At 35.2% G+C, this 23181-nt stretch overlaps 1 protein-coding gene across 5 annotated transcripts in view; it reads right to left on the minus strand.

Moving 5' to 3' along the window:
• The window catches only part of REPS1 (RALBP1 associated Eps domain containing 1), a 75115-nt gene that overhangs the window by 27368 nt on the left and 24566 nt on the right, over positions 1-23181 (minus strand). For all 5 annotated transcript variants that reach the window (XM_069489171.1, XM_069489170.1, XM_069489169.1 and 2 more), the window contains exons 2-8: positions 9344-9467; positions 7606-7802; positions 7324-7477; positions 6723-6847; positions 6049-6211; positions 5704-5767; positions 4399-4553 (exon numbers count right to left, since the gene is read on the minus strand). In XM_069489171.1, coding sequence (XP_069345272.1) covers positions 4399-4553; positions 5704-5767; positions 6049-6211; positions 6723-6847; positions 7324-7477; positions 7606-7802; positions 9344-9467 — 982 coding nt within the window. The remainder of the gene's footprint in view (positions 1-4398; positions 4554-5703; positions 5768-6048; positions 6212-6722; positions 6848-7323; positions 7478-7605; positions 7803-9343; positions 9468-23181) is intronic.

A 23181-nucleotide genomic window follows, 5' to 3' on the forward strand; every position in this document is an offset into this window, starting at 1 on the left:
GATGTTTACTAATCCACTAACATTGAAACCACGGTCTCTTAAAGCTCCTACTGTTGTCATCATCCTTATGGAATTTTTCTCCTTCAAGTATTATCTAGCCTTGTTTGTCAATGTCTTTGCCAGGTTTTGAGGAGTTTTAACTACTTAGACCAATTTCATTAAATAGTGTATCTTTGTCAACACCTGTAATTCAATTTCACTGATTTGTCAGCTACAATACCCAACTCCCTGGAAAGAAATGGCAACAGTGTTAAGAATGTCTGTGTGTGCTTGTGTTGGGGGGAGAGGAGTGGTTTGAGAAGTAATTCCTTACGTGAAAAGTTAATGACAATTATTCGTGCGTATTTTCATTATTAAAGGACACTTGGATAATGAATTTTCAAGAACAAAGATTCTGGGTTATTTGTACAAAACAAAGATGCACGTATAAGCATGTTCACTATAGCATTGTTTTAAAGGTAAAGCCAGGAAACAATCCCAAAATAATCAATAAGAAACTGGTTAAATTAAGGTCCATCACAGTACAGAATACCTTGAATGATAAAGAATGTGACAGCTGGATATGTGACGAAGCGCAAAGATGTCCAACGTTTACAGAAAAAACCATTCAAGGATGTGCAGTATGATGGCACTTGTGTAAAAACCAATAATCTATGTGTGTAGGCTTTTATATATATGCTAAAAATTTCTGGAGGAATACAAGAGAATATCTTAACAATGACTGACTTGCATCAAGGTAGTTTCAAGTCTGAATTTACATGAATTTCTAGTAAACTATTCATGAAAGTCCCATGTGACTTCTCTTCCCTGGCTTTTAAAAATATTAATGTTGGAAGTACTGCTTATAGTCTGGAGATCTATGCTATGTACCCTAGAAACAACAATGAAACATATGCCCAAATCTACTACGTAAATGTAGTGATTACAGAGGAAGAGACAGGGAGCACACCCCTTTCTCTCTTTCAGCATCTCAAACAGGTACTGCTGAGTAGCTCATGTGAGCAGTGTGATATGCAGAAAGAAAATAGTTAAAAACCACTGCCTCAGACATTTAATCATTTCAAAAATGTGAACGTCTACTTACATACTCAATTTGTACCGTGCTAGGTGCTGAGATATAATGAACAAAACTGATCCAGTGCCTGCCTTCCTAGGAGCCTCTAGTCTAGTTTGAGAAAGATGTATTAAATAATCACAAAAATACATGTAAAATTGCAACTGTGCTACAAAGAAGATTCTTTGGACATTATTGTAGTAAGCTAGCAGGTTATCTTAATTTTTTTTTAAAGATAAACATTCTTTCTTGAATTCAGCTTCAGAAAGCTGTTTCTGCAGATGAATTTTTGTATGCTTTCTTTTGTAAGACAACAAAAACCAAGTTTCCCTTTCTATTTATTTTAGCTGCTAAATTCAGTGCTGATGGTCTACATAAGCACTTCTACCTATGATCCTTAGTTGTTCTATTTTATCTGCTATAATCCTGTAAACATATTCAAATGATTTTGGAAAAAATACATATACCCCACCCATATTTGCATGCCCATGGGAAGCCTAGCTTGTTATTCCAAGGAGCTGTAATGCAAGTGACCACTGTTTACCATCTGTTTACCCCTAAGAGTTAAGCTGTAAATATAGAATACTTGTGGAGGTAATATTTACTGTCCCAACATCACAAACTTAAGATAACAAATCACCTTAGTTTCAAAGATAGCAAGATGTCAAGAAAAATATCTTACTTTGAAAATGGCACACATTGAGCATTAATTCATCCAATAATTATTTACTGAGTGATTCAGTACATGCCTGGCAAAGTGGTAGGTACTGAGGATACCATAATAATATACATTTCCTTTTTTTCAGCGAGTTTAGAGAGTAGTGGTAGAAAGAGAAAAAATAAACAGGATTTAGCGTGATATGTCCATGATAAATACCATGTAGAAGTTGCTATGAAAGATCAGAAAAGAGAGAAATCACCTCTGCCTGTAGTCAGAAAGGATCCACAGAGGAGTTATTTATGATAAATTCTAATACCAGCCCAAATAAACTATTTTTTCCTTAACTGTAAAATTCTTAAAACACAAATATTTATAATGATTTTTACAAATAGTGACTGACTCACAGTGTCATTGGACAATTTCTATATTCAAAGGACTTCATGTCATATGAATCTCAGGTTTATAATAGAAAAAGATTTCTCCCCTCAATTAATAGAATTTCAAAATTTATCATTTATACACACGTAAAGTAGATTTGAATTTAATACAGTATGATCAAAATGTTTACAATAAACTTGATCATAAAACCATACATTACGTTGGGAGGAGAAAACAATTACCAGAGTTCTGTGATACCTTTTAATTGTTACAAAAATAGTACACAGATATATCCAGGCAAAAAATCGAAGTCTTTGTTAAACAGATCTAACAGGTATAAAATTAGACAAAAGACAAATGCCCAGAAAAAAAATTCTTCTGAACTATCAGCCTTAAAATTCACGCAGTACATCAAATTTATAAAGAATTGGATTTTATTTACATTAAATAAAGGAAAAAGAAACCCGCTAACTACATGCAAAAGTCAGATTCATCGATCTGAATGCAACAGATGACAGAATCAGACAAACCTTTACAAAAGACACAGAACAGATTAAAACTGATTTAAATTATTTTCTTATATTATTATGCTATCAGTTTTCAAAGGCTGGAAGTCATATAAAAACCCTGGGTACAAGGCTCAATTTTTAAATCAATTATGTGGAAAATGTGAAGCTACCACAATCTCTTCTCTTGCTCCTATCATATAAACTAAACAAAGAAGTTGTTTTTATTTCTTAAGTAGGTAAATCAAAGTGCTGTGAAGCAAAATGACCTAAAAAAGATATTTAGCTTTCAGCTCAAGTTAGAAGCTAACTGATGCTTCACAACTGCCTAAAATGATCAGGAAAATGCTAGGATTCTCATAGAAAAGCATTCCTAAAAAAATTAAAATCAATGCTAAATTTTCAAAATCAACCTATGGGTTTATATAAAGTCAAGTGTACAATTTGGGTCCTGAAATGCGAGTGGCATCAAATCCACATTTCAGGTGGAGAAACAGAAGGGAAAAATAGAGTAAATGGTTAGAACTTGCCCAAGGTCATAGGCAAAATTAGCAGAACTAGAAGCACACTCAGATTCTTAACTCCAAGGACACTGTTCTTTTAGTGACAGTCATTTCATGCATATGATTCCTTCTGTATAATTTAGACAACAAAGTCATACTATATACATTTCTGGGTTAAAGAGATGCTGCCTGATACAAAAATGCCCTATTGAGAGACAAATTGTTTTAACCTCCTCTTTTTTTTTTTTTGAGACAGAGTCTTGCTCTGTTGCCCAGGCTAGAGTGCCGTGGCATCAGCCCAGCTCACAGCAACCTCAAACTCCTGGGCTCAAGCAATCCTTCTGCCTCAGCCTCCCGAGTAGCTGGGACTACAGGCGTGTGCCACCATGCCCGGCTAATTTTTTCTGTATATTTTTAGCTGTCCAGATCATTCCTTTCTATTTTTAGTAGAGAAGGGGTCTCGCTCTTGCTCAGGCTGGTCTCAAACTCCTGAGCTCAAACAATCTGCCCACCTCGGCCTCCCAGAGTGCTAGGATTACAGGCGTGAGCCACCTCGCCCAGCCTTAACCTCCTCTTAAAACTATAAAATTCTTTCCACTATCTTATCCAACAGAGAATTTAGATAGGAAAACTAAAGACAATAATTTGCTTTTAATTAGACTCATTAAGAATTTAACATCAGATTTCCTTTTATTCACCCAGAATTTAAGAAAAATGTACTAATTTTTACCTTTGATATTCTTTTTCCTTTTAAAGATAGCTACCAGTAAATATGAACATAAGCATTCTTGTTAACGAAATAGCATTCTCTAAAATGAAAGACAAAATTTCCAGATTTCTTCAGAGTCTACAGAAGAGAATCTGATGTTTTAAAGGAAAACGTTCAAGATTTCAAAGGTCTAATGATGAACCAGGTTATTCTCCTTCAGTAAGTTAAGATGTATTAAATGGAAAAATATTTATAACGAAGACAGGTTATTTTACCCACTTTAGACAATATAAAATGAAATTAAAGGTGGCAAAATAACAAGACATTGTGAAATACTCTTCAAATCTCAGCACATCACAACTGTAAAGGCGAAATAGTGGCATATATTCTTTGTCTATTTTTTAAAAGTTGCTGAATAAAAACAAATCCAAGTTCAGCCCATATATCTTATTCTGATGGCAAATCTATGTATCCTTGATGAAATGTCTAAGCTATTAATAAGTGTTAATATCTATCTTGATTTTGCTTTCTGAATCAAGCATGTTTATCAAGTCATGCAACCAGCTCTCTACAGCTCCCAATCTTACCTGCTGAATCTTCCAAATCAATCAGTTTGGGCATTAAGCTTTCAGGGAGTTTTTCCGGTAAGTCATAGCCATTCTTCCTAGCAACCACCAGATGAAAAGCAGCACAAAACTCATCCAGTGTCAATGCACCATCTTTATCAAAGTCTGAGAGTTCCCTAGAAGACAAACTTATCATGAATATACTCTCATTCTGCTTTGGATCCCTTTATTTCTCAAAAAGAAGAGAGAGAAATACTTTCCCTGAGAAAGTGCAAAAAGTCAGTAATTTTCAAAAATCTCATAGGCAGAAAGATGAGTAACAAAGCAAATATAGCAAAATGTAAACTATAGAATCTAGGTGGTAGTGGGCACATGGGTATTCATGGTACAGTTCTTCAAACATTCTTGTGTGCTTGAAATTCTCACAATAAAATGCTAAAAAATAGCCCTAATAATTAAGGTCACCAAAAAATGATCTGTAGCCCATATGTATTTTTAGGAACAGGGTTTAAAGTAAGGCGTATGCAGTAAGTCATTGAAATTTTTTTAAATTTTGCTTTTTTATTATCAAAGTTTAACATATATGCATTTTAAAGCATGGACTAGAACTACAAGGCTTGACACAAAAATACAGCCACCTTGCCTTGCTCTCCCTACCATTTCATAGAAACAGAGGCAACCATGTTTATATTTATTGTCTTAAACTATAAAAAACACACGTATATTGCTAGTTCTTGATTTTTCACCTTTAGGCTTTATTTACCTACCTCCCATTATAGTACTCTATGCTACTAAAAATCTATTAATAATTTAGAATATAGAGAAACATATTGATATAAAGTAGAATTAACATTTATGTTTACCTGATAATTGTTTTTAAAAAGTAATTTGTGATGATACTTTGTGTTCTGATGGCCAATTCCAACTATATAGCAGCTATCCCGTGTCTCTGTTTAAATGGGAGCAAAGCACTGTTCCTAAAGTTTTGGCTTGGTATAGAACTTATTAAACTTGATAAAAACCAAATGGGATAAACATAATCACAGACAAAGTAGCTTTTATTCCATGCATTATGCTAGCAACAAGCAGCAGCTGATATAGCTCAAAGCATTTTAGCACTTTAGAAAGAACTACTGTACCTATATCACTTATTTCTTTTCCAGAGTGAGAGAGAAGCTGGCTATTATTGTAGGGCAATATTGAGTTGTTTGAGAACATTTTCGAAGAGATTAGTGTAATAGTTTATTTTTAAGGCTCTACAATCTACCTGCTAGAAACTCCTTTGAAGTAACCCACATTACCCAACTAATGATATACCACACTTACCAAATATGAGAAAGTTCAAGAATAGGAAGTTTTGATTTTGTAAAAAACTCTTTAGCTGCAGATCCTGAAATATTAAAACAGTGTTGTTTAACGTTATCCAGACTTACAGATCTAAGAACAGAATGTAAGAGTCTTAGACGTTTTCACTGGGAAAAAGGTAACCTTACTATGGGAGTATGTCATGATTTTGGCCCCCAGTAATTATAAACTTTTTAGACAAGTAATTTGAGAATTAATTATCCTTTATAATTAAAATCTATTACCAACAAAACAATGTCTTTGAGATTAAAAACTGAGATTTTTGTCCTGTCCCATCTTGAAGAACTTCTGTTTTTAACAACTCACCTGGAATAAATCCGTTTAGATCAGGCTGAATGGTTTTAAATTGATTTACATAATACTGTCTTTGTTCATCTGTTATTTTCCAGGGATCATCATAACTACTGGATTGCCTACGAATTTCATTGGCAGTTGTAGCTGATGCTACAGTTCGTACTGTTGTCTGGTCCTGTAATGAAACATTTTTTCCTCAGTACAATATCTATCTATATGATTATATGGACCAAGATTGCTAGGTTACTTATCTTTGAAAGTAAAACTTGCTTTTTGTGGATATTTAAAATGTAAGAAGTCATCAGCAAACCACATATTTATTACAATCAGGTTATTGGATATGTTTTTGCACAATGATTATATAAATGTGTAGAATGATAGCAATTATGTTAGCAACAAAAAGGTATGGAAAATGTGCTAAGAAAGCCAAGCAAATATATTCCCAGATGCAGAAACCTTTCAAAACTTCACTGGGGAATTAGAAACAGAAATAAAATCAGCTGAAACATTCCAATGATAACAGACTTGGAAAGACACAGAGCAGAGTTCTGTTTTTTGTTTTTTTTTTTTAAATAAAAGAGAAAACTTGCATTTATAAAATTTACAACAGCAAAATATAAAAACAATGACTGCAGCAATACTCTGAATGAAGCAAATAAAAATGCAATACCAATAAAATGTCACACCTGGGCAGAAGCAGGATGCATGGTTAAAAGAGTACTGGTTGGTGGAGTATCTGCAAAACTGACCCAGTTTTCTTGAGGTGGAGGTGGAGAATGCCCTGACCACACTGCATCACCAGCAGAACCACCTAAAAGAAGAATGAGTAAACATGCTTACTCACATTTGAACAAAAAAATAAAGTCACCGGTAAGTTTTCTTTCAAACTCTAACTTTGAAGAAATATAATAATTTCTAAAATGTAATCTTTTCAATTTAAAATTACACTTCATTTAAATCTTTTTAATTATTTTGTGTTCTCCTTGTCAATACTAAGACTTATATAATATGTACCTAATACTCTGGGAAGTAATTGTTCGTTTTACCTTCAGAGAATCTGGTATCCATAAACTTTTGTCTAAGCATCATAAATGTATGTAAATACAGTTGCCACTTTTCAAAGTGACATATCTACTTATAAATTTTCATAGTTGGCTTTTGCTTCTATTAAAATTTAACTTACAATTAAAAATTGTCTTGGAGACAACTCTTAAAGGAATGTGTTTATCAAGTTTTCTTCAATTTACAAATCTAAATAATTGTTACTTATAAAGAATCTTGAAATACCTGATTGTGCTTCACCAAAGGGAGACCAAAAAGGTCCAGGTCCTGCAAGAGGCCTCTCACTATTCCCCCCACTGGGATGACGGTTGTGCTTCCTCCATGTGTGTGGAGAAGTTGGTGGGGACTGCTGTGGTGAAACCACTGGGGACGCAGGTTCCTAGAAAGATCATTATTTTAAAATTTTAATTTTAAGGAGACATTTTAATTATTATGGTACCAACAAATGTTTTAGTGTAAGCATATACACAGGACATCAACTGATAATATTTACATGCATGTGATTACCTGTGGATCTGCAGTTGTACGAGGCTGAACCGTATCATGGCTTATGGATCCCTTTTTCACTTGCCCCCTGCCTGGTGGCGGGGGAATTACACCAGAATAAGACCCTTGATTTTCAGAATCTGAAGAATATGAGGCTGCATGGCGAGATTCCTGTTCATTCTTTGAAGCAACAAATCTTGGCAGAGGAAGGTCCTTTACTGTTAACCACAAAAACTATTATTATTTAAAAATAAAAAAGTACATAAACACAAAAACTGATACAGAAACAATAGATGCAAAATGTCAATCACAGCAAAATTTGGACCATCATCTCCCTTAGATAGTTTAGGGAGACTATTACTAGAAAGTAGTGGTAAAACCAAATTGTACTTTTAAAGGGTGATGACGATAACTATATTAAATGTCTACCGCATGTCTGGCCCTGTTCTTATCATTTTATGTTTATTTCATCTATAACCACAGCAATCCTACAAAGCCCCTAGTTACAGATAAGGGAATGGAAGCTCTGAGATGCCAAGGTCACACTAGTAGTAACTGACAGATAGAATCTGAACCTAGGTCAGTCAGACCCCAAAACCTAGGCTGCTTCTACTTATACTGAGTCTCTAAAACACGGAATATGTCACTAAGTTTGAGGCTAGACTTATTTTCATAGTGAAAATTTCTAAAAATATTTTCTTACTATTCACCTACCAAGGACATGGTACACAGTATTCTATCTGTCCACTACAGTCTGGCTTATGATTCTCCTACAACCAGATACTCTACATTCAATTTTAAATAGAAGAGAAAAATGAAAGACTAAGAACTTCTCCACAGGTAAATCATAAGTCATACTTTCAGATTAGAACAATACTGCTGCAGAATTATTTTCAGAGGAAAATGATTACCTTTATCTCTCTTTAGAACCTCCATACAAAGGAGGCAAACTATTAAGCTTATTCAGTATGTATGTAAAAGAATTCAAAATTACCTCAAAAGAATGTAAACTGTCAAAACTAGAAGAATGATGCATGGCAAACCAGAGGTCCACAATGAAAACTTCCGGCCAACTAGTAAACTGAGCTGGTACTTAAAACTATTTAACCTCGATTCTGTCTTTCCCCTCTTCTTTACACAAACTTCAGAATCCTCTGCATTTAAGTGCCCATCTTTATAGAATTTCTGTCTTCCTCCACATTAGCAAGCCTCCAAATAATTGAAAAATGAATTATCTGAGGTGACACTTGTAAGGTGGTCAGATTGTGACTAGGTTTTGGTCTGCCAATATTTTAATATTATCTCTATCAATCAGAAAGTTTGGTTAACTGATACTTTTCTAATTTCAAATGGAGCCTCCACAGCCTTCCCAAACAAAAAAACCACAAAGTATAGTATTTTATTAGAAAAGAAAACAAGGAAGCTATGTATGAAGACAGTCACTACAATTCATCATTTACCTCAATAAAATTATACATCTAAATTCCGCCTCAGCAATTTTTAGTAAATTAATTCTCAAAAATTGCCATTTTGAATAGTATGCATGAAGTCCATATTATATACCATAATGGATATAAAACAGACATCTCTTCTAATCTTCTCAAATGAGAAATACAAGGTAGTCAGAATAAAGTCAGGACACTTCACTTAAGGTCACACATGCCGCTATAATATCAGAAAGACTCTAGTTTTATTGACTTTACTTCATTTGTAATAGAAGCCCATTTTCATTTCAGCTACTAGTGTATTCCATGTTTACCTGTATTTATACTTTCCACTCTTAAAGGAAAACCAGACTGGGCAACAGCTACAAGTTTCAAAGCAATGTAGAACTGACTTCTTCCAAAATAACCAAGTCTTGTTGCACCGCAAAGCTCCATTATCTATAAAAGAACACAACGTTAACATTAAGATTTATGACAAAAATTCTGTTCAAAAATAAGCAACAATCCAACTTATTTGTAACTTCTCTAAAGTATGTATCTAATATAGGGTATAAATATAGGGTATATTACTCTCAACTGACAACCAACTTCCTCAAGTTTCAGGTTCATATGTTTGAAAACAAAAAGTCATTGACTTTACAATAAGGTCATCATTGTTTTTCTCAAAATCCAGGTGGTGAGATCCATTAGAATAATTGTTTCTTGTTAAGAGCCACATTTTTCCAGAAACAACATCTATTCTTCTTCATAAGCACTGTGCATACAAGGCCACATGACTAAAGACTATCATGCAGCCATTTAAAGTAATAGTCATAAAATGATACAACATGCGAAAATGCTAAGAACATATTAAGTGGGGGGGGGGAAGGAAAAATATATAATTTTAACCACATAAATACAAATGTGGAAACTACATTAAAAACCTACCAGCAATTTTGTTAGCTGAGGTTAAGAGTGGGGTTTTTTCCTCTTATTTTCCAAATTGTATTTAATGTGGTTACACTACTTTTCTTTAAAGCAGTAACAAAAATTTTTGTTTGTCCTTTCTTTTGGAAGCATAAAAGTATTAAAGGATCTGCATTGATCATTCTAGTTATTCAACACGTATTTCTAGGCTGGCTACTACAAGAAAATACCGGACTTGAAAAGGAGGATTTCAGGTTACGAGATTAAATTATAAATCCAAAAGGTGGAGTGGATTTCTACTATAAAGACATTATTAATTGATCTTAAAATAAAATAAGCACTAAGTATCCTTGCTGCGTCTTCTCAAATAATACAAATTCTTATGGAGAGGGAGTAGATTTAGTTCATTTTCCTTTCCCCAAAACACTCAAAGGAAGATAAGATACCTGAGATGCTATGGTACTAAGTCTGAAGAAAAGTATTCACAGAACTGCAAAAAAACCCAGCACCTATCAGTGGTTAAACAATGTACCACAACAATAATACCATTGTTTACATACATAAAAAAAGAAGACTCATTTTTGCTGACTGATCAGCTCTGGAAGAAATTCCTGTTCCTGCCGCTAAGGGGCATATGCTTTTGGAGAAATTTAAAAGGGCAAAGAGGATAAAGAGGCAGGTTAACACCAATAAGGGAACTGTGAGGAAAAAAGGAGTTAACTAAGGAAGGCTACACTGCCTTGCAGGCATTTTAATTGTGATTATTGGCCTTACCCACCACTCTTTTCTGCCCACCTGACACTTCTAGGGGATTATTACACAGCTTAGATGGCTCTGTTTACAAAACAAATCATCTAATACATGCCAGGCATTTGCTAGATAAAAGGAAGATCTGAAAGGAGACCACAGTATGCAGTTTGTGGACACTCAGGGGAGATACCCAGGGAATGGTTAGAAATGAGGAGGTAATGTTCAAGAAGGGAGACAGAATCTCACTGCTGTTTTAATTAGTGTTTATGAAAAGTTTTATGTTTGTTAGCCATTTGCATTTTTTCTCCCCAGAGTCTCACTCTGTCACCCCGAGTGCAGTGGTGTCATCATAGCTCACTGCAACATCAAACTCCTGGGCTCAAGCCATCCTCCTGCCTCAGCCTCCTGAGTAGCTGGGATTACAGGCTCACACCACCATACCGGGCTAATTTTTCTATTTTTAGTAGATACGGGGTCTTGCTCTTGCTCAGCTCGTGCTCAGGCTGGTCTTGAACTTCCTACCTCACCTTCCCAGAGTGCTAGGATTACATGCATGGGCCACCATGCCCAGCCTGCACTTCTTTTCCTATGAATTATTCAACTTGTCCTTTATTAACTTTAAAATGGGTTGCTAGTCTTCTTTATTCATTTTAAGAAGTGTTATTGTATTATAGATAGTGACCTGTATACTGCCATAGAAGATAGTGACCTGTATACTGCCATAGAATTAATTAATTTTTTCAATGACTATTTACTAAGCACCAATTATGTGTCCGACATTGAACCTACTATGTGTGTAAGTGTGGGGGGGAGGGGTTGGAGAGAAGGGGAATGGAGCAGCAGCAAGTGAAGCTGAACATTCAGGCAGAAGCCAATCATATTGTACATGCTGTTTTTCTCAGTTTATTTGTTTTTCGAAAAGGCTATTTTGGTGGTACAGAATTTTACAATTTTTATACAAATTTATCATTTTTATCCCTTTATGGGGTAAGAATGGGTTTGCCATACTTAGAAAGGCCTTTATAAATGTTTTCTTCTAGAATGTTTATGATTAATATTAAAATATAAAAGTCTGAGACTGGGCATGCTCATAGTAAAGTAAGAGTACAGAATTAAAGAGGCCTAGGCCTATAGTTCCTATCAGAACTAACAATTTCTCCCAGACAGAGCAATCAGGCAAGAGAAAGAAATATAAAGCATCAAAACTGGAAAGGAGGAAGTTACACTGGCCCTGTTTGCAGATGACATTCTCTTATATATAGAAAAACCTCAAAAGACTCTACCCAAAAAAACCTCTCATGTCTGATAAATAAATTCAGTAAAGCTGTAGGATACAAAATCAACATACAAAAATCAGTAGCATTTCTATACACAAATAGCAAACTAGCTAAAGAAGAAATCAAGAAGGCAATCCCTTTTACATTACTACCAAAAGAAAAAAAACAAGAATAAATTTAACCAAGGAGGTGACAAACCTCTACAAAGAAAACTACAAAACACTGATGAAAAAAACCAGAGGATACAAACAAATGGAAAAACATCCCACGCTCACGGATCAGACGAATTAATGTTGTTAAAATAACACTGCCCAAAACAATCTACAGATTAAATGCAATCCCTATCAAAATACCAAAGATATTCTTATTCTTCACAGAAATAGGAAAAAAATCCTAAAATTTGTACAGAACCAAAAAGACTCCAAATAGCCAAAGCAATCCTGAGCAAAAAGAACAAAGCTGGGGGTATCACACTACCAGACCTCAAAATATACTACAAAGCTATAGTAACCAACACAGCATAACCCTGGCATAAAAACAGACACACAGACCAACAGAATGGAATAGAGAACCCAGGAAATAATCCACATATCTTCGGCCAACTGATTTTTGACAAAGGTTCCAAAGAACATTCATTGGAGAAAGGACAGTCTTTTCAATAAATGGTGTTGGGAAAACTGGATATCCACATGCAGAAGAATGAAAATGGACCCCCCCACCTCTCACCCTATACAAAAATCAATTCAAAATGGATAAAAAACCCAAATATAAGACTTGAAACCAACAAAAAAAAACTACTAAAAGAAAACATAGAGAAACCACTTCAGGACATTAGGCTGAGAAAAGATTTTTATGAAAAAGACTTCAAAAGTACAGGCAACAAAAGCTAAAATAAACAAATGGGCCTATATCAAACTAAAAAGCTTCTGCACAGCAAAGGAAACAATCAACAGAGTGAAAAGATAACCTGTAGGATACGAGAAAACATGTTCAAACTACTCATCTGACAGGGGATTAATATCCAGAATACACAAGGAGTTGAAACACCTCAACAGGAAAAAAACAAATCTGATTAAAAAAAATGGGCAAATGATCTGAACAAACATATCTTAAAAGACATACAAATGACCAACAAATATATGAAAAAATGTTCACCATCATTAATCCTCAGGGAAATGCAAACCCCAGTTAGGATGGCTATTATGAGATAAACAAAACAAAACAAACAAAAATACTGCTGGCAAGGATGCAGAGAAAGAGGAACTCATACAATGGTGGGAATGCAAACTATTTAATATAATAGTACGGCCACTATGGAGAGCAGTATGGAGGCTCCTCAAAAAACTACAAATAGAACTACTATATGATCCAGCAATCCCACTACTGAGAATTTATCCAAAGGAAAGGAAATCATTATATCAGAGAGACATCTGCATCCCCATGTTTATTGCACCACTATCCACAATAGCCAAGAAATGGAATCAACCTAGGTGTTCAACAACAGATGAGTGAATAAAGCAAATGTGCTATATATACATCATGGAATACTATTCAGCCATAAAAAAGAATGAAATCCTGTCATTCAAAGCAACATGGATGAACAGGAGGACATTATGTTAAGTGACATAAGCCAGGAACAGACAGTTACAACACTGTGTGTTCTTACATGTGGAAGCTACAGAAAATAGTTGATCTCACAGAAGTAGAAAAGAAGATATTTAATACTAAAGGCTGGGGAGGGTGGGAGGAGAAGGGAGGGATAAGGAGAGATTTGTTAAAAGATATAAAACTATAGCTAGATATGAGGAATAAGTTCTAGTGTTCTATATAGCTGTATGATCACTACAATTAACAATAATATTTTATATAGTTTCAAATAGCTAGAATGTTCCCAACACAAAGAAATGTTAAATGTTTGAGATGATGGATATGCTGATTACCCTATACATTACTATGTACCCCATGAATATGTGCAATTATTGTCAATTTAAAAAATAAAATTAAAAAAAGAGTTAAGTAAGACAGGTAACCTTTTAATTCCAAGGTATTCTACTAGCTATACAATATAAATCTGAAAGCAACTTTATAAGATATGTTGGTAAACTTAAAGAAAAGTAACAATTCCTTTCATATGTTCTTCCAATTTTTTCCTACATGTATACAAACACAAAAGCACACGTAATACACACATTTTATACAAATAAGGTCATATTGCATATGATTTTTTCATACAATATTACTCAGATCTTTCTATATCAGCATACAGAGGTCTCTGGTTTTTTACAAGGTATTTCATTGTGTAGATGAATGTGTAACTATCACAAATTAACCAATCCCTTACTAATGGTTAGGTTTTTCCAGTTTTCTATTACAAATAATACCATAAACATTTTTGTGCACGTTTTTGTGCATTTGTACAACTATAGAACAAATTTCTGTAAGTGGAATATGTTTTAAAATATAACACAGTCAAGTACTAAAAATTGAGTGACTATAACATCTTACTGACCAGCACAGAATCCTGGATGTGTGGTCTGAGACAAGAGAGGGAGGTCGACATTTTCATTAACTTTATTGGCTTTACAAAAATCTATCAGCCCTAGATAAGTCAGTATTGAATCCTTTTCTAAATGTTCTATTCCACAACATTTACCAAAAAGTCACTAACTTCTAGGAAAAAAGATAAACTAGATTATAGTTCACTTTATTTTATTTATTTATTTTTTTTGAGACAGAGTCTCACTCTGTTGCCCGGGCTAGAGTGAGTGCCGTGGCTTCAGCCTAGCTCACAGCAACCTCAAACTCCTGGGCTCAAGCGATCCTCCTGCCTCAGCCTCCCGAGTAGCTGGGACTACAGGCATGCACCACCATGCCCGGCTAATTTTTTGTATATATGTATTTTAGTTGTCCATATAATTTCTTTCTATTTTTAGTAGAGACGGGGTCTCACTCTTGCTCAGGCTGGTCTCGAACTCCTGACCTCGAGCGATCCACCCGCCTCGGCCTCCCAGAGTGCTAGGATTACAGGCGTGAGCCACCGCGCCCAGCCTATAGTTCACTTTAATACCAGCACAGATCAATGTGGCTAGGGAAATCACTGTTTACATCATTCATATAGAACTTGAGCAATTATATAACTTTACTGAGCCTTAGTGTCCTCATATGTAAACTGAGGAAAATAGTATACTACCTCATTCAACTGCTGTGAGGATACAATGAGCCTGTATTCACTAAAGCACTAAAGCGTGTCTGGCCCATAAATACCATTATTACTTTCCATTTACTATCCTGATCATAGTGGATCTTTTATGGACTTTATAGTTAGGGACTTCAGAGACTAAGCCATTCTTGAAAACCACATTTTCTTGAGAGGCAAGAGTTAATATCTTTAACACATTTAACTGCCATGTCAGTTGTATTTAACTCACACTAGTTTTGAGCCTAGGGCCTCGTGAGGCATATATAACTCACATGTCTCTTTACCTTGGGAGCATATAAGTCATGTACAGAAAAAAATAAAAAAATAACAAATTTTTCACTAAATTAGAAAGGATCATTTTGTTTTCGAAGTTTTTATTCTATTTTCACAATAAAACACCATAGCCCCAAGGAAAAAAAATTTTCTAGCATGGCAGTTAATGTGTTAAGTACTAACACAAGTGTTGTTATAATTTTTTGATGGAAAGGCTTCTTTATAGGATACTCCCATGTCTTCCTAACTATTTGAAACTTCTGTTTTCAGACAATACATTGAGCACAGGAATTTACCTCCTCTCCCTTCAGGAATCTTATTAAAATGACAGTAAGGGAATAACCCACAATAACAAAGGGGAAGTCAGCTAACAGAAAATTTCAATAAATTTTATCAATCAGAAAACAGAGTACTGACTAATGAAGTAGGGTGGAAGAAATGAGTGCCATGAATACCCATCGAGAAGAACCAGTTTGTCCAGCAAAATTGAGACTCACCCAGAAATGCTAGGTATGATCAAGGATGGGATTGAGATAGAAGATGAAGATTCCCATCTCTGCTGTTGCTCACAGATACCAGTAACTAGACTCTACCTTCCACGCAAAAGCAAACGCACACTGCAAGGTATATCTCTAAAGAATGAAATATTAGAGAAAGACTAGCACAGCTGGTGCAGATAGGGCTTGTTGCCCCAGTGAAAGGTCTCTTTCTAGCATTTACTGCTCCCAATAAGAGTCGGCACCCGACCCTACTCCTCCTCAAAAAGCTGAGAAGCTATACCCAAGTACACAGAGGAAGTTTTTCTACTGCCTCATATCCTTAACACATTAACTGCCATGTGAGTTGTATTTAACTCACGATAGTTTTGAGCCCGGGGTCTCATGAAGGAAAACTCTGCCGTTGGTTTGTGAAAATCTTGTTGCTGTTCTTATTGTTACAATTAATACTGACAATTTAATTCTAAAAACGTGGATTGAGCTGCATATAACTCATGCACAGAAAACAATAACAAGGTTAGAAAGGATCGTTTTGTTTTAATAAGAAACTGTGGCCCCAGGGAAAAAAATTTTTTTTAGTGTGGCAGTCAATGTGTTAAATATGAACAGGTTACCAAAGATCAATATACAACTGAGGAAAGCCTATAAAGTGAAAGCAAACTGCCAAATTTACAAACAGAAAAAAAACCGAGGAAAAGAGATAGTTCAGGGAACGAAGAACATTTAAAAATACTCTACTGAGTATCCTCTGACAGATTTAAGACAATATTCCATTCATAAAACGGGAATAGGATACTATAGAAAAATATTTAATAACAATCAAAGAACAACATGTCTTAAAACAGACAAAGTTTAATAGAAATACTGGAAGACAAAACAGAGAAAAATCTCTCCAGAAATAGGAATAGTAACAATGAATTGGAAAAACATAAGAGAAAAAGAAACAGAGGATTAATCTACGAGGACCAATTCTTATTAAAATGAGTTCAACAGGCGAGGTGCATCCCAGCACTTCGGGAGGCTGAAGTGGGAGGATTATTTGAGGCCAGGAATTCACCCAGCCAGGGCAACACAGGGAGACCCTGTCTCTACAAAAAAAACTTAAAAAAAAATCAGCAAGGCATGGTGGTGCTCACCTGTAGTCCCAGCTACTCTGAGGCCGAGGCAGGAGGATGGCTTGAGCCCAGGAGTTTGAGGTTGCAGTGAGCAATGACTGCACCACTGCACTCCAGCCTGGGCAACAGAGCAAGACCCTGTTATCTGTCAATCAATCAATCAATTCGTTCATTCATTTGTTCACATTATTTTTTTTTAAATAAAAGAGGTCCACAAAGAATACAGGGAAAATAGCAGAGTAAATAATTAAACTAAGAAGAGATTTTGCCCAAAGCTAAAGGACACAAGTTTTCAAGATTGTGAAGATCTACTGAGTCCTTGACATAATGGGGAAAAAAAAAATCTTAAACACATTACTGTGGAACTTCAGAACAGCAAAGATAAAACAAAGATTGTAAAAGCACCCAGAATAGACTGGAGTGGGAGAAAGGAAGGTAAAGAAGTAGTAATCACTTAAAATATACTAACTAAACTGGAATCAGACTTCTTAATCAGCAACACTGAATATCAGAAAATAATAAAGCAACATACACAGGTGCTAAGAAAAAAATATTTTCAACCCAGAATTCTGTATCCAAACTATCATCCAGATGATGGAAAGAATGAACACTTTCATACATGCAGAAATTTTTAAATAGTTTATTTCCAGCAAACTCACTCTTGGGAAAGTATTTAAGGATGTCACTCAGCAGAATCTAATGACAGAGCAACCAGCAAAAAGTAGATACACTCCAGGAAAGCAGAGAAATAAAGCTGAAGGAAGTCAGCTATGCAGCTGGCCTAGAGCAACCAGTCAAGATTAGAGTAAAATGACATAAGTCTCCAGGAAGAAGCTTTCAGGAAAAAGAGAGAGGAAGGAGAACTCAAGGGCTATGAAGGCAAACAGTATGAGAAAAAAGGAAAGACAGTTGAGAAGCTCGAGGGAGGAATGCTGTAATCAAAGCACAGTACTGAATACTTGGAAACGCAGTAAAATACTTATAGTCATAATGCAAGTTCTTTTTGTTCATCTTCAACTTTTAGATTTATTATTTATTTTTATTTTTTTGGCCCCCACTCTCCTCTCCACCCCAACTTTTGAGTTTAACCTAAACTCAAAACATATTAGACAGTTAAGAATTATGGTTACAGAATATGAAAATATTATGAATATTAAATGTGTAAAAGTATGGCTAACAATTTGAGAGGTAGAAGAATAAAAAAAATGTGATGAGAAAAGGCATTGGCTTATTTTATTCTCAAGAAAAGAGTTAACAGGACAAGAAACAAGCAAATAAAGTTTCAAAGGTAATAGAGAACCTAAAAATAACAAAATTTGGGAGGAGAGAGGAATAGAGAGAAGCAATCTGAATGAAATCCTCATTTATTATAGTAGGATAATGTCTAAAATTGATAAACCAACATAAAGTGGGGTTTTAAAAAAGAGATACGGAAGTAATCACTGAAGAAAGAGTTTAAATAAGTTCAGGGTGGGTTTCTACAGGAAACAACACTAAGTATTAAAGGAAAGAGGGAAGGAGAAGAAACTGTTGCTTTTTATTATAAACCCTTGCAAACTATTTGATTTTTTAAAATCATGAGCAGAAATTATGTTGATGAAAACCAAAAGTATAAACCTTTAAAAGGTATACTAAATACAGATTTATATTTTTGACAATGCAGATTTTAGAAATAAATTTGTACATTTTACTACGGTGCAATTATGTATTCAGGGAACGAAAAAGTGATTTTTTTTTTCCACATAATGGAATAATGCTATTAACAGAGTTTTTGTTTCAGTCTTTGTAATAATTTGTGGCTTTTCTCTTGTTGCCAAGTTCTCATTTTTTGCTCTATCAGCAGTCTCTAGTTGTTGCCCTTCTGCCTTGTATGCCATAGGCTTAGAAACAGAAACAAGTTTTTGAAATAATAAACAAGAATAAACAGTTCTTTAATAAGGACCCAAAGAACTTTCCAATGAGCAAAGTATTAGGTTATTAAGTATGAAATGTCCAATTTCCCTAAGTACTAAGTTTGACAGTTGATATATCTGACATATCACTTTGATGCTTCTTGTTTTATATTTATTGTGAAGGTATATCCTCATTTTTTCAAATGCACAGTTTGGCTTGTGATTACCTTCCAAAAATTTTTTTAGAGCAATTTTTGTGAAACCATGGATAAATAAAAAATTTGTGTTATTTTTTAATATGAGTTTCATTGTGTAACCAATGAAGCACAGACAGCTTAAAACATCAACGAAGTGTTTGGAAGGACGTGGCTAATGGACACATAGTACATCAAATGGTTTGTGAAGTTCTGTTCTGGTGATTTTACCCTTGAAAATGAGCCATGTGGGTGACATAAGACCAAAGTGGATAATGATGAGCTGAAGGCTGTAGTGGAAGCGAATCCATCTCAACTTATGCATGGATTAGCAGCAAGGTTTGATGTTACTATTCCAACAACATTGGAACATTTGGAACAAATTGGCAAGGCAAAGAAGCTGGATAGATGGGTACTGCATGAATTAAACAAGCATCACAAAACAAAGCATTTTGAAGCTTGCCTTTCTTTGCTGTCACGACATAAAGACAAACCATTTCTACACCGTTATTGTTACGTGTGATGAAAAATGGATTATTTTTGACAATTGCAAGCGTTTCGCATAATAGTTGGATAAAGATTAAGTGCCAACACACAGTCCAAACTCGAACATTCATCAAAAAAAGCTAATGGTGTCTGTTTAGTGGTCCAGCGCTGGTATTATCCACTACAGCTTCATGAAACCTGGTCAATCGATTATAGCAGATGTCTACTGCAACCAACTAGACAAAATGATGAGGATGCTTACGATTAAGCAGCCAAGATTGGTCAATAGAGACAGGACAAGCCTCTTACAAGACAACACTCGACCACATGTCGCACAAACAATGTTGCTCAAACTACAGAGGCTGGACTTGGGAACTCTCTGTCATCCACTATGTTCACCAGACCTTGCACCAACTGACTCCCACTTCTTCCAGGCTTTGGACCACTTCTTGCAAGGAAAAACATTCAATTCTCAACAAGCTGTGGAAAAGGCCTTTCGCAATTTCATTGCCACTCGCTCTTCAGGCTACTTTGCTGCTGGCATAAACAAGCTACGATTAAGATGGCAAAACTGTGTCCACAGTTTAGGTTCATACTTTGATTAATTGTACTGCTTCTTGTTCGAGATATAATAAACTTTTGATTTGAAATCAGACATTTCATATTTAACAACCTAATACGTGAGCATCATTTTTTACTTCTGGATATATAAATTGGAGGGGTGGGTAGAGAATTAACATTTATTGAGCACACACGATGTTAAATATAGTGCTAAATACTCAAGGTGTTCCCATTTAATCCTTAAAAAAAATAATGGAGTAGAACTGGTATTATCATTTTACAGGGGAAGAAAGACAATCAGAAGACTAGCCAAGTAACTTGGCTAAGGCCAGAGCGCCCAAGAAGGGGCAGAATTACAATTGCAATGTATGCCTTTCTTTTTGCCACCATGACATGCTGTACATGGTACTTTTGCCAGGATAATGTCAGCTTCCTCAGGGTGAGTATTCTCAAGAAATCCTATCCAAATCATGTTTTATCTTCCACATAGTGACAATGAAAGAGTACAGGAAGGTTCTCTATTCCTGTATGCTCAGAATGCAAGGGCACAGGGAATGCTAAGAACAATAGAGGCGCATGGAAGCTGCTTCTTATTTGAGGTGAGAAAAGACCAAAATAAAGCAGATGCCCAATTACATGTATGAGCTTGAATTCATAAGCTGAATCACAAAACCTAACAACTGAAAAAAAAGAATAAGGAATATATTGAAACTATACATACACTGAGATGGGCTCATCCCATTAAACTACTGATATTCTCTCCAAAATGAAATTTTGTGAATAATTTTAACATAATCAAGTACAATAGAAAGTAGGATCCTCTCTTCTGGGTCATTATCAGGTTAAACATGAGTAAGTGGCTCTACTGCTTTCATTTTTATAAAAATTCTTCAGTTTAAGTGGGATTGGGTCAGTGGACACGCTAACTATCTTTTTTGATGGTTTATAAATCTGGACAGTTTGGTCTACCTATACGCACAACACTGGCTAGCCAGCCACTGTAAATTCTATTGTTCTACTAACTTGTAAGACAAGTCCCTACAACTCTGTGACTCATTAGCTTTAGTAACATGGGAACACTTGTAATGGAGATTCACATGTACTAGAAAGTGGGGAACAATTATACTGAGTACCTATTATTAGGAAGGGTGTTTACTTATTACCCTACTTATGTTCAGAACAATTCTCTAATGTTGGCTACCATTATTCCCTGTTCATAGGAAAGAAAACTGAGGCTAACAAGTAGCATAGCCAGGATTCAACGCCAGGGCGGTCCGAGTCCAAGGCCTGTTTCCAGATGCCTCCAGGACATAGCCAGACAGAACTCTAACTAACCATGGCTTGCTTATGGAGCAGCTGTTTCAAAATATATTTCAAAGAACACCAGTCAAATTAAAGGCTCTGTAGTCAAGTAAGTTGAGGTATATTAATAGCTCCTTTGGAGATTTCAGAATGCATTTTTAGCCCTCAAAAGGCACTAAAAGTCCTACAGTGTAGAAACAAACTCCTTTTATGTGTTAGAAAAGGGGGTATTTAAATAGCCTTTTCAGATAATTCTGATATTCTTTCATACTACATCAAAACTCAACAAGTGGAAGTTGCTTAAAGGTTAGTTTCAATATGGAATCCAAAGCCACATCAAACTATTCCCAAAGTGACACATTATTCATAAAATATTTTTAAAATTTTAAAATCACATTTGTTAATATCACCATCGATCTCAACAGAAAAGTCATTAAGTACTGGAAAAATATCTGTCCAATACCCAAGTCGGCTATTCTTTCAAGAAAAATGGTGTTTTGTGAAAAAACAAAATGGTTAGTTTAGCTCCCAACTCAAATAATATAAGTACTTTTCCTCAAGACAATCACTGTGGAGGAGAAGTGCCTTACGCACACTTATTTTATCACAGAAAACATTAAAAAGATGTAGGCGTAGGGTCAAGATTTTTAAAAATTAGTAATTTTTATTGCTGCACAAAGCAAATCATTAAGTGAAACTGGCCTCTTTACTGCATGGCAGTACAGAATACAATACTAGAACAGTCTGGTGCTACTGATTTGTGCTAAGGAACGAGCAGTCTTATCTACCATTGCTTTTACACCATTAATGCAAGTGTCAACATAGTAAGAAAGGCAAAATAGTGTCTTACTCTTGTTATGAAAATAATTTTGATCTCACAGACCAGAGTTTGCAGACCACATTTTGAGAAATGCCATTATAGAATACACCCTCTTGTTCCACAGAGTGAAAAACAGAATACAGTAATAAAAGGAACTCTTGCTTTGATGCCTCCGCTGTGCACCCCCTCAAAGCAGCCACTGAAAACACAATGCCTATGGGTGCAAGTAGTTAACATGAATTAGTGAAAATGGCAAGGTAAAGACAGTGAACTAAGGAGTGCAGGTATAAAAGAAGCAGCTGCTATTCAACTCCAGCTGACTGCTTTAGAATACTTGCCCAATGATGCCATCTTTAGATTTTTCTAAACTTGGATATCCAGAATTTTCTATGATATCTTCCCAGTTTCAAATGCTAATGTGGACTCAAAATAATTTTTAAAAAGTATGCAGACCAAACAAAACACTTGGACCACCTATGTGCACATTCTGTCCCAGAGACTATTCTGTAATACTGGAAAAATGGCAATAAAATAAATAGCAAAACTGCAATAATGTCCCCTTATATCCTCTAGCAAACAGGTATGGGCAGAGTAGGAAAAGAGGGTGGGTCCAAGCTTCATGAAAGATAATCATGTATAGAGATATAAGCATTATTATACATTAACTGGTCCTAATTGTTCAATGATCCTAGAGAGTTTCAGCTACCCAAGATTCTGGATGCCCAGAAAAAAATTATTCTCAGGCCATCAATAAAATTATTATATAATAGCTTTATATAAGATCTTGGTATCTGGCAAAGTGACTCAAGGTACTGAGACAATTGAACAGTAACCAAGGGAAATCAATTTCTTAAAAAAATTGCATTACCTCATCCTTCAC

This window comes from Eulemur rufifrons, chromosome 15, assembly GCF_041146395.1.
Source record: "Eulemur rufifrons isolate Redbay chromosome 15, OSU_ERuf_1, whole genome shotgun sequence".
In the NCBI taxonomy this organism is placed as follows: Eukaryota; Metazoa; Chordata; class Mammalia; order Primates; family Lemuridae; genus Eulemur; species Eulemur rufifrons.